This window comes from Balaenoptera ricei, chromosome 13 (assembly GCF_028023285.1).
Source record: "Balaenoptera ricei isolate mBalRic1 chromosome 13, mBalRic1.hap2, whole genome shotgun sequence".
Classification (NCBI taxonomy): domain Eukaryota; kingdom Metazoa; phylum Chordata; class Mammalia; order Artiodactyla; family Balaenopteridae; genus Balaenoptera; species Balaenoptera ricei.
In genome coordinates, this window is record NC_082651.1 from 65108548 (window position 1) to 65121607 (window position 13060).

The 13060-nt window shown below is 37.5% G+C and overlaps 1 protein-coding gene across 1 annotated transcript in view; it reads left to right on the forward strand.

The window, feature by feature from the left end:
* SRBD1 (S1 RNA binding domain 1) overlaps nt 1–13060 on the forward strand; it is a 237638-nt gene that overhangs the window by 29779 nt on the left and 194799 nt on the right. Inside the window, exons 8-9 of the mRNA XM_059942845.1 lie at nt 1890–1986; nt 3288–3423. Coding sequence (XP_059798828.1) covers nt 1890–1986; nt 3288–3423 — 233 coding nt within the window. The remainder of the gene's footprint in view (nt 1–1889; nt 1987–3287; nt 3424–13060) is intronic.

Below are 13060 nucleotides of genomic sequence, written 5' to 3' on the forward strand. Positions count from 1 at the left end.
CAAATGGTTGCAACTTTAATATTTTAATATTTACTGAGAACATATAGCCAAGCATTAAGGTTAGCCACAGTGGGAACTGTCTGTGCCCAGTGATGGTATGTTTTATTATCAATAGAATCAAACATTGGAGCTTTCAGAATGTTAGATGCATAATGATTTATGGTCAGTTTTTATTTTTCTCTTCTGGTCTATTTTCTTTCCTTCCACTCTTCACCTCCTCTGGTACAAAGTTTTCCTTAGTTCACACACATACTGAGTTCCTACTAAGTAGGTTTGATAACATAAGGTTTACAAATTGTATTCCCCTGAATGATGTGGGCTTTACAAAAGCCCATTGTTATAATTGCAAAATCTATAATTTCCTCTTTCTAGTCTCTCTCATTAATTGGTCTCATTGTAGGTTCCATCTTTACTACTGACTTCTCACCCTGGTATTCTCATTAAACTTCGGGTAATGATGCTGTGAGGTACTTTTGGACTCCAGGAATGAATGCATAGTGAGTGGTTTTCTAGGATAAAGACTGATCTAGTGAGAAAGCTAACACAAGAGCAGACACCTACTGACTGCTTACTATGCACCACAGCTGTTCTAAGTCTTTACATATACAGTCTTCCACCTCTCAAAGGTAATTTGTTCCTGAAAATTCCCTCATAGGGAAACTCTCTTAAAATGTAAACAGGATTCCTATTAATTTCAGTGGCCAAATTTCTTTCTTTAAATTTCTTTGAAATAAATGCAGTTACATCATTAGTTAAGATCAGTTATCATAACACAAGCCAACAAGGCATTTTCTCTTTATTAATTACTCTGTAAGTCTGTCCTCCTGTCCTCTTTGTCTTCTGTACTTGTTATTCACTAAAACCATACCCTCAGAAAAACATATTTATGATACTCAGTGCTTGTGTAATTCAAGTTTTAATGGAAGAAAAAAAAAGAAGCTTTAATGGAAATAGAACAATAAAGACAAAAGAAATAAATAATGCATTGCAAATGATCTCTCTCAGTGTATAAGTTGGTATTGCAGGGGCCATAATGTACAAGACACACTGCTGTAAATTAGCAAACTGAAAGCACTTGGAGAGAACTTAAGGTACCATTGGTAGACAGTTCAGCTGTGAAGATGAACAACCACATAATGGCTCTTGTTTTGTGCTCATTTGAGGTTTGAGAAATTCACATAGGTCATTGAAAATGTGAATAAATGCCTCATAAGCCAAAATAGGGATATTAATAAAATTATTTGCAAAAGAGAATTTTTGTAACTGGAATGAAATAGTATACCTTGAGATATGACTCTATTAATATATATTTCCTATAACCTATAATGCTTAATCCTATAATGCTTAATCTTTGTAAATACTTCATGAGGTAGATACTATTATTATTCCATTTTTATAGGAAACTGAGGCACAGAGAGAACAAGTAATTTGCCCAGGGTCATGCATTTAGTAGATGGTGGAGCCAGGATTAGACCAGGCAGCTGGCTCCAGAGCTGCATTTTTCACCACTAGGTTACATGGTATGTTAAGGTCCTGTATTATTGTTTTTGGAGACTTGATTTTGTTGCTGAGGGAAGCTAGTCACTACTATGATACTTTTCTGTCTTTTTGTTTGTTTGTTTTTTTAATTTTTATTGGAGTATAGTTGCTTTACAATGTTGTGTTAGTTTCCACTGTACAGCAAAGTGAATCAGCTACATGTATACATATATCCCCTCTTTTTTGGATTTCTTTCCCATTTAGGTCACCACAGAGGATACTTTTCTGTCTTAAGTTTGTCAACTTAAGGTTTTATTTTGACTGGAATAAATTTATTATGATTTAATTATAGATTTAAAAACCAATCTGTAGTTCTTGCTTTTGTTTTCCCTCTTACCCTTCTCCTAAAGGGCTTTCAGCACTCCAGGATATTGAAACAGGAGTGCAGCATATTTTAGCAGACATGATTGCTAAGGACAAAGACACGCTTGACTTCATTCGGAAATTGTGAGTAACTCTCAGTTTTCTGCTTTGTGGACTCATGATGTTAAGGGTCGCATGGTTAGTGCTAACTCCAGTGTTCATTAAAAACTTTATTTTCAGACTTTTAAAAATTAAAAAATTTTTTTTAGTAGCACAGCTCTCTGCTCAAACAACAGAACCCGAATACATAAAACAGATAAAAGTAAAGTTGCTTTAATTGAATTCTGGGCAGGGAGCCTGGAACTCTGCCTGTTCATCCTCCTTACCCTGAAGCATCTCAGCAGAGACCTCTGAGGAACACAGTTTTAAAACCACTGCATTGTGCAGTACATGCTAGAGAGAGATTCATAACCATTGAGAATGGGTGGCATTGCTTTTTAAACGTATTGAGATGTATGCACTTAATTTTATAATGTTTACCAGTGGTTGGGTTAACTTGAGAATGTTTAATATCAGGTATGGATAAAAGTGCTGATCTCAAAATGAATTTTAGCTGATGGAGAGAGCAGCTTATCCATAGTATCATAGTCCCAATTTATAAGAGAGTAAAACCCTTTGACCTAGACCCTACTTGGGCTTATGGATTTTACGCCTCATTAAAAAAAGATATTATTTTAAAAACCTTATTTTTAGGTACTGTGTCCTTCCTTTCCTTCTGTGTATCAGAGGACAGGGTTTGGCAGAGGTCTACTCTTCCTCTCTCTCCACATCTCTAGCTGTGTGAGCTGTGCAGAGGAGAGTAAAGGTGAAAATGAACCGGTTGACTACTGTAGCTTGTCAGGGTTTTTGTTAATGTAAGGGAGAGAATTTTCCTTTTTTCTCAGTGGCCCTCACAGGAATGAGTTGAAGTAGGAGAATTGTGCAGGTTTTTAAATGTGTTTTTATAAGTAATTATACTGCTGAAATTTGGTTCAATTTCATAAATTGTCATTGGAAGCTGTCCTGACACATCATCTTGTTTCCCTTCTTTTTTGCTTTTAATTGGTTCTGACTCCCTAACTCAGTGGTTAGAAAAGGATGATATCTAGGCCAGAGTTATTAGTCTCTCGCATAACTGCAGGTAGTATCCGAACTCATTTAGGCATTTTATGGGAGGATTGGGTTGAAATATAAATAGATCTGGAACACCTATGCTAGCATGAATAGGCGAGGAGTCCCCTTTTGATGGGTCAATAACGTTTTTATAGTTGAGCATCATTAAAAAAAAATCTCATTTGGTAAATCTCATTTAGTTTTTTGTTAATCTTCTTTCTATATAATGTGTTTCTTTACTAAAGCACATATTAATAACTACTTAATGTTTGAATATTTGTGTATCTGAACAGGTGCCAAAATAGATATATTTGTATCCAATCATCTCTGGCAAAGGTATCCTCAAAAAAAGTAAATGAAAAAGATGTTGATAAGTTTCTGCTCTACCAAAATTTTTCGTGCAACATAAGAAACATCCAACATCATCAGGTAAATAAGAAAACTGCTTATGCATGCTGATAGTAGTAATAATGATAATACCTCAGATTTGTTTATTACTTTATTTACTAAAGAATTTTCAATCAACTATTTTCTTCCTTCATATAAATTTTTATAATTTTGTTATATCCTCCCCATTTGACAAATGGGGAACTCAAGACCCACAGAAGTTAGTAAATGACACTGAGACTTATTAGCTATGCTAACAGTATAACACTTTGGTATCTTGACTCTCTGGCTGGTGATCTTTCTTATTAGACTTTCCTTCCCAGTATGCTTGGATTTGAGCTCAATTCTGGATCTTTTCCATGTGAAATACAAAATAGAGATAACTGAATTAGAATAAATAAAGATAAATAAAGTATGAGAGATCTCAGTTATATAAATCGTAGTCATTATATCTCAGTCTTTTTTTTTTTTAATTTATTTATTTATTTATTTATTTTTGGCTGTGTTGGGTCTTCGTTTCTGTGCGAGGGCTTTCCCTAGTTGCGGCGAGCGGGAGCCACTCTTCATCACAGTGCGCGGGCCTCTCACTATCGTGGCCTCTCTTGTTGCGGAGCACAGGCTCCAGACGCGCAGGCTCAGTAGTTGTGGCTCACGGGCCTAGTTGCTCTGCAGCATGTGGGATCTTCCCAGACCAGGGCTCGAACCCGTGTCCCCTGCATTAGCAGGCAGATTCTCAACCACTGTGCCACCAGGGAAGCCCTCAGTCTTTTAATTTCACATTTCATTTTATTAATTTTTATCCTAATTGTAGTTATAGGTTATATATCTACATTGTGGAATGTGGCTTTAAATCATATAGAAAAAATTTTTTTTACAAACCAAAAATACAGTAATACTGGCTTTTGTATTTACCTGTGTAGCTACCTTTACCAGTATTCTTTACTTCTTTGTATGCTTTTGAGTTACTATCTAGATTTTATTTCAGCCTGGAGGACTTTCTGTAACATTTCAGGTAGGGAAAGTAAACTCCCTCAGTTTTTGTTTATCTGGAAAGTCTTAATTTCTCCTTATTTTTTAAAATTTATTTTTAATTGTGATAAAATACATATAACATAAACTTTACCATCTTAACTTTTTAAGTGTACAGTTTAGTAATGTTAAGTATCTTAACATTGTTGTGCAACCAATCCCCAGAATTTTTTTATCTTGCAAAACATAGATTTTCTGAATATAGAATTCTTGGTTAGCAGTTTTTTCTTTCAGCACTTTGAATATGTTACCCCACTATCTTCTGGCCTTAATGGTTTTGATGAGAAATCAGCTGTTAATCTCACTGAGCCCTTGCACATGATGATTGCACTTGATTTTCTTGCTACATTTAAGATTCTCTGACTTTTGACAATTTGATTATAATTTGTCTTGCTGTGGATCTCTTTGAGTTTATTTTTCTTGGAGTTTGTTGTGATTTTTGGTGGTGTAGTTAGATGTTTCTAATCAAACTTGGGAAAATTTTGGCCATTATTTCTTCAAATATTCTTTGAGCCCTTTTCTCCTGGGTCTCCCATTATATGTGTGTTGGCATGCTTGAGAGTATCCCACAAGTCTCTTAGCCTCTGTTTATTTCTTTTTTTCTTTTTTTAAATTCTTCTCAGACTATGTAGTCTCAATTGATATATCTTCAAGTTTGCTGATTCTTTCTTCTGATTGTGCAAATACTGAACCCCTCTAGTAAATTTTTCATTTCAGTCATTGTACTTTTTTGCTCAAGAATTTCTCTTTGGTTCTTTTTTATAATACCCAGCTCTTTATTGATATTCTGTATTTGTTGGGATAACATGCTCATGATTTCCTTTAGGACTCTGTGATTTCCTTTAACTTTGAGCATATTTAAAACAGTTAGTTTAAAGTGTGTCTAGTAATGCCAAAGTCTGAACTTCCTCAGAGATGGTTTCTGTTAATTTCTTTTTTTCTGTAAATGGGTCATATTTTCTTGTTTCTTTGCCTGCCATGTAATTTTTTGTTAAAACTTGTCATTTTGAATATTATAAGTTGGCAACACTGAAAATCAGATTCTCCCCCCTCCCTGGCATTTGTTGTTGTTGCTCTTGCTGTTGTGGGGTTTTGTGGTTTATTTAGCGACTTCTAAACTGTTTCTGTAGTCTGTATTCTTTGTCATGTTTGGCCACTGAAGTCCCTGGTCTATTAGCTTAGTGGACAGCTAGTTACTTGACAGAGATTTCCTTCATTCCTAGAGCCAAAACAAATAACAACTTTCCTGGTCCTGCGTATTTGCTCTATGTTGGGGCATCCTTCAATGCTTAGCGAGGCTGTTTACAACTCTACCTTAGCCTTCACTTTGTCTTTGTGTGGAGCTCAAAGGTCAGACAGAGGTGAAAACTTAAGGTCTTCCCAGGTCTTTTCAGAGCAGGTGTCTGTCTAGTCCTGAATGCGTGCATGACCTCTTAGATTTCCTAAAATATGCGGAAATTTTAAAAAGCCCCTTTCCTCTCGGTTATCTCTTTTACTAGCCTCTTCCTTCCCAGGTTTTTCTGGTCTGTCTGATGGTTGCCCTGACTGTAATCCCTTATCCCCAGGTGTTATCCCTTACCCCTTGAAACTGCAGCTAACACATTGCCTTTACATACTTTGAACAAATGTCACCCAGGAGCTTCCTGGGGAAGCTCTGAGACAAGCAAAACAAAGGCAAGCCCTTGAGCCAAACCGTCAGGGAGCTATGAGACAGATCGAAACACATAATCACAAACTTTTGAGAATAAGGTCCATATTGCTCCCTCTGGTACTAGCGGACTGCACCAGAAAAGTAGGCTGTTATCTTCACTGCCACTGCTGAACTGCAGAGTGGAGGATGGTAAGTGGGTAAGTTAAAAGTGCTCTTTCACCAAAATTCTGCAGCTTCTTCTTGAAGTGTTCCTCTGATTATTGTAAGTTTTTGATTAGATTCCAGAGTTCTGAAAAAGCTGAATCTGGCAGTTTTTGCCAGTTTTTTGCTTTTGTAGAGGTTTGGAGTTTTGGAATTCCCTACTCCACCACTTTGGTCATGTCACACCTAACAGCATCTTTAAAGTGTGGTGTGTATTCCCCTGTTCTATTCCAAAACCAGCATGTGGACTTAACCTTATGAACTGTCCTTCTTTATCTTGTTTAATGGTTTTTAGCTTGAAGTCTACTTTGGTATCAGGATTGCAACCTGTATTTTCTTAATGGAAATTGATTTCACCCTTGTTTTAATCTTAGCCCTACAATTATATGAAATGCTTGCCCTTAGTCCTTTTGCCAAAATTTTCCAGTCTTCTTTTAAGCTGGTTGAAGCTTATTCTCTAGTCTAGTATGGAGTTGGCAAAGTTTTTCTGTAAAGGACCAGGGAGAAAATATTTTAGACTTTGTGAGCTAGATGCCTCTTCCTGCAACTACACAACTGCCATTGCAGTACGAAAGCAGTCACAGCTAATACATAAATGAATGAGCATGGTTGTGTTTTAATAAAATTTTATTTATGAAAACAGATGTTAGATTGGATTTGGTCCGTGGGCCATAGTTTGCTGGCCTCTGCTCTTGCGTATTTCTCAAGAAGATTTTATGTGTACAGTACAGGTGTGCCTTATTCCATAGTGCTTTTTGCTTTATTATGCTTTGCAGAATAAATGTGTTTATTCTGCAAATAAATGCAGAATCTGTGTGTTTTACCGATTGAAGGTTTGTGGCAACTGTGTTTCATACAAGTCTGTTGGCACCATTTTCCAACAGCATTTGCTGACTTTGTGTCTCTTGTGTCACATTTTGGTAATTCTCTCAATATTTCAGAATTTTCCATTATTATTATATTTGTTCTGGTGATCTGTGATCAGTGATCTTTGACGTTACTATTGTAATTGTTTTGAGGTGCCATGACTGCACCCATATAAGACAGCAAACTTAATTGATAATGTGTGTTCTGATTGCTCCACCGACCAGCTGTTCCCTCCATCTCTATCCTCCTTGGGCCTCCCTATTCCCTGAGACACAATAATATTGACATTAGGACATTTAATAACCCGACAGTGGCCCCTAAGTGTTCAGTGAATGGAAGGAGTTGCACATCTCTCACTTTAAATCAAAAGCTAGAAATGATTAAGCTTAGTGAGGAAGATACATCAAAAGCCAAGATAGGCTGCAATCTAGGCCTCTTGTGCCAAATAGGTAGCCAAGTTGTGAATGCAAAGGATAAGTTCTTGAAGGAAACTAAAACTGCTACTCTAGTGAACACACAAATGATAAGAAAGTGAAACAGCCTTATTGCTGATACGGAGAAAGTTTCAGTGGTCTGGATAGAAGATCAAATCAGCTGTAACACTCCCTTAAGCCAAAGCCTAATCCAGAGCATTGCCCAAACTCTATTCAGTTCTATGAAGGCTGAGAGGTAAGGAAGCTGCAGAAGAAAAGTTTGAAGTTAGCAGAGGTTGGTTCATGAGGTTTAAGGAAAGAAGCCATCTCCATAACATAAAAGTACAAGGTGAGGGACTTCCCTCGTGGCACAGTGGTTAAGAATCCGCCTGCCAATGCAGGGGACACGGGTTTGATCCCTGGTCCGGGAAGATCCCACATGCAATGGAGCAACTAAGCCTGTGCGCCACAACTACTGAGCCTGCGCTCTAGAGCCCATGAGCCACAACTACTGAAGCCCACGTGCCTAGAGCCTGTGCTCCGCAACAAGAGAAGCCACTGCAATAAGAAGCCCGCGCACCGCAACGAAGAGTAGCCCCCACTCGCCGCAACTAGAGAAAGCCCGTGCACAGCAATGGAGACCCAACGCAGCCATAAGTAAGTAAGTAAGTAAGTAACTAAATAAATAAATATTTATTAAAAAAAAAGAAAAGTACAAGGTGAAGCAGCAAGTGCTGATGTAGAAGCTGCAGTAAGTTATGCAGAAGGTCTAACTAAGATAATTAATGAAGGTAGCTACAGTAAACAACAGATTTTCATTATAAACAAAACAGCCTTATACTTGAAGAAGATGCCATCTAGGACTTTCATAGCTAGAGAGGAGTAAAATGCCTGGCTTAAAGGCTTCAAAGCTTCAAAGGATAGGGTCTTTCTTGTTAGGGACTAATGCAGCTGGTGACTTGAAATTGAAGCCAATGCTCATTTACCAGTGCTCTATAAATGGAACAACAAAGCCTGGATAACAGCACATCTGTTTACAACATGGTTTGCTGAATATTTTAAGCCCACAGTTGAGACCTACTGCTCAGGAAAAAAGATTCCTTTCAAAATATTACTGCTCATTCACAATGTACCTGATCACCCAAGAGCTCTGATGGAGATGTACAATGAGATTAATGTTTTCATGCCTGCTAACACAACATCCATTCTGCAGCCCATGGGTCAGGGAGTCATTTCGACTTTCAAGTCTTAATTATTTAAGAAATGCATTTCATAAGGCTATAGCTGCCATAGATAATGATTCCTCTGATGGATTTAGGCAAAGTAAATTGAAAACCTCTAGAAGGGATTCACCACTCTAGATGCCATTAAGACCACTTGTGATTCGTGGGAAGAGATATGATATCAATATTAATAGGAGTTTGGAAGAAATTGATTCTAATCCTTATGGGTGACTTTTAAGGGTTCCAGACTTCAGTAAAGGAAGTAACTGCAGCTGTAATGGAAATAGCACGAGAACTAGAATTAGAACTGGTGCCTGAAGATGTGAAAGAATTGCTGAAATCTCATGACTAAACTTTAATTGATGAGGAGTTACTTCTTATGGATGAGCAAAGAAAGAGGTTTTGTGAGATGGGATCTGCTCCTGGTGAAGATTGTTCAAATGACAACAAGTGATTTAGAGTGTTACATCAACTTAGTCAATAAAGCAATGTCAGGGTTTGAGAGGATTGACTCCAGGTTTGAAAGAAGTTCTACTGTGAGTAAAATGCTATCAGCATTGCATGTTACAGAGAGATTGTTCCTGAAAGGAAGAGTCAGTCGCTGCGGCAAACTTCATTGTTGTCTTCTTTTAAGAAATTGCCACGGCCACCCCAGCCCTCAGCAGCCACCACCCCATCAGTCAGCAGCCGTCAACACGGAGGCAGGATCCTCCACCAGCAAAAAGATTATGGCTTGCTGAAGGTTCAGATGATGACTATGATTTTTTAGCATTAAAGTATTTTTCAATTTTAATTTTTAAAATTTATTTTTAATTTTTTATTGAAGTATAGTTTATGTACAATATTATATAAATTATAGGTTACAATATAGCGATTCACAATTTTTGAAGGTTATACTCCATTTGTAGTCATTATAAAATATTTGCTACATTCCCTGTGTTGTACAATATATCCTTGTAGCTTATTTTATACATAATATTAATAGTTTGTACCTCTTAATCCCCTTACCCTCTTTGCCCCTCCTTCTTTCCCCCTCCCCACTGGTACTCTAGTTCTCTATATCTGTGAGTCTGTTTTTGCTATATTCACTAGTTTGTTGTATTTTTTATATTCCATATATAAGTGATATCATACAGTATTTGTCTTTCTCTTTCTGACTTATTTTACTTAGCATAATACTCTCCAAGTCCATCAATGTTGTTGCAAATGGCAAAATTTTGTTCTTTTTTATGGCTGAATAGTACTCCACAGTGTGTGGAGTACTATCTATACTCTACACACTGTGGATAACAGCACATCTGTTTACAACAGATGTGGATATCTATCTATCTGTCACATCTTCTTTATCCATTCTTCTGTTGATGGACACTTAGGTTGCTTCCATATCTTGTCAATTGTAAATAATACTGCTATGAACATAGGGGTGCATTTATCTTTTCAAATTAGTGTTTTTGTTTTGGGTGTATACCGAAGAGTGGAATCCTGGGTCATATGGTAGTTCTAGTTTTAGGTTTTGTTTTGTTTTTTAATTAATTAATTAATTAATTTATTTTTGGCTCTGTTGGGTCTTTGTTGCTGAGCATGGGCTTTCTTTAGTTGCGGTGAGCAGGGGCTACTCTTCGTTGTGTTGCACAGCCTTCTCATTGCAGTGGCTTCTCTTGTTGCGGAGCACAGGCTCTAGGCGTGCAGGCTTTAGTAGTTGTGGTGTGTGGGCTTCAGTAGTTGTGGCTCGCGGACTCTAGAGGGCAGGCTCAGTAGTTGTGGCTCATGAGCTTAGTTGCTCCGTGGCATGCGGGATCTTCCTGGACCAGGGCTCAAACCCATGTCCCCTGCATTGGCAGGCGGATTCGTAACCACTGTGCCACCAGGGAAGCCCTAGTTTTAGTTTTTTGAGTAACTTCCAAACTGTTTTCCACAGTGGCTGCACCAATTTACATTCCCAGCAACAATGTGCAGGGTACCCTTTTCTCCACATCCTCTCCAACATTTGTTATTTGTGTTCTTTTTGATGATAGCCACTTTTAAATTCAGGTATGTACATCTTTTTTTTTTAGACATAATGTTATTGCACACCTAGACTAAAGTATAGTGTAACATAACCTTTATATGCACTGGGAAACCAAAAAATGTGTATGACTTGCTTTATTGTGATGTTGTTTTATTGTAGTAGTCTGGAACTGAACCTGTAATATCTCCGAGATATGCCTGTAAGTCTCTGAGTTTTGACACAGTCACAATTGTTTCCTATGTCCTTGATACTTGAAGGATAGCTTAGCTCAGTAAATATATATATTTTTAATAATCCAATGATTTTTTAAAAATTTATTTATTTTTTATTTTATTTTTGGCTACATTGGGTCTTCGTTGCTGCGCGCGGGCTTTCTCTAGTTGTGGCAAGCGGGGCTACTCTTCATTGTGGTGCATGGGCTTCTCATTGCAGTGGCTTCTCTTGTTGCGGAGCACAGGCTCTAGGTGCATGGGCTTCAGTGGTTGTGGCTCGCGGGCTCTAGAGTGCAGGCTCAGTAGTTGTGGCTTGCGGGCTCTAGAGCGCAGGCTCAGTAGTTGTGGCACACGGGCTTAGTTGCTCTGTGGCATGTGGGATCTTCCCGGACCAGGGCTCAAACTTGTGTCCCCTGCATTGGCAGGCAGATTCTTAACTACTGTGCCACCAAGGAAGCCCAGTATAATATTTTTTGTTTGCACTTTCTTTCCTTAAGTTTGTCAAACATGTTGCTCTGTTGTTGTCTTACTTTGCAAGTTTTTTTTTTGTTTGCTTGTTTTTGAAATCAGATGCCAATCTAATTCTCTGTTTCTTAGAAATGCTGAAGATGTGGGTCCTGTGTTGTTTTATTTATTCACTTTATTGGTTTTATAGGAGGATGAGGCGGGGATTTAGAATGAGGGGCCTGCCAGTGTTCTTTAAACCTGAAATTCCTCAGTGAATCATTTTTTAAATTTATTTTTTCTTCCTTCCTGAATTTTACTGTTATAAGGAGAGGATAATGAAAAAGACTAGAATGTGTCACTTTTCATTGATAATGTTTAGTTATCTTCATTAAAAATGTAATTAAAAAATACGGTGGTATAGATATGAAAAGGTATGTTATTATTCTGTGTGTGTGTGTTTAACATAAAATGAAGAGTCTTCAGTTACGTTACAAATACTTCTTGAACACTTATTATGTATTGGTGCCTGCTTGGGGTATGTAGATGACATGGTCCCTGCTGTTGAACTTTTGAAGTGTTTCACTAATATCTAAGTTGTTCTTTTTACTTTTGTGTACACTGTATCATATGGGGCGAAATGAATACTTTTGATAATTGGAAAAATTGTTAGAAGAGTGAAATTTTACTTACCTAGCTATTGTCTACTGATAGAGCCTAATGAAAAGGAATTTTTTATAAAACCAGTGACTAAAATACTAAAATTCCTTTTGCAGAAATGACTTTGCTACTGGATTTTGCCTCCCTTTATTTGATTTAATTTTATTGCAACTTCGGAAACATATGAATACTTTTATTCTATTAAAACTTAGTCTTTCTAGTATTTGCTTGAAAACATTTTGGTCTCTGCATTTTAACTAGTGTGCTTATTAGCACATGTGGCATTCTGAGTTAGTTTGTGGTTGAATCTAAGTTTGTGATTGACACAGGCTTCTAAGTGTGACAGTCCTAAGACCTGAGAAGGTAGAACGTTTTGGGAATGTCAGTTTTGAAAAACAGACCTGTGTTTTGAGAAGAACTTTCTAGTTATCTTGTAGGCTAGAGTGATGATATGCTAGCTCACAAAGATGGGTTTTTAATCCCTATAGTGCTAAGGCCTCATGTCCCTGACTCCAGACTCTGTTTTTCAGCTTTCACCTAGATAGCCCAGCATATAGCATCCCAGAATACAGAAGTGAGGGAGAGTGATGACAGACAGTGGTAAAGGAACAACGGTACCTGGAACTCCTTCTCCAAATGCTGTGGGAAGAGCTGTTATAGCTGTCTACCAAATTAATTCTTCTAGCTGCATCTTGTTTTCTTTCTTCTCCACACTGGTCCTTAATGTGCTCCTTTCCACCACATGAATTTGTAACTCAGCCTTCCCATTCTTTTTTGTAGCTTCTTTCACTGATGTCTCACTTTCTTTTTCTTTTACAATACCTGTTTAACATTCGGTGCTGCCATCTACAGTAATTCTGCTTTAACTCTGTATTCACTTTCAACCTCACTTTTTGCCCCAAGCTGTTTCTGCTACTCCACTCCCTTTTCTACCATGGATCCTCTATGTTAGGATTTTTTAAAGTTTGACC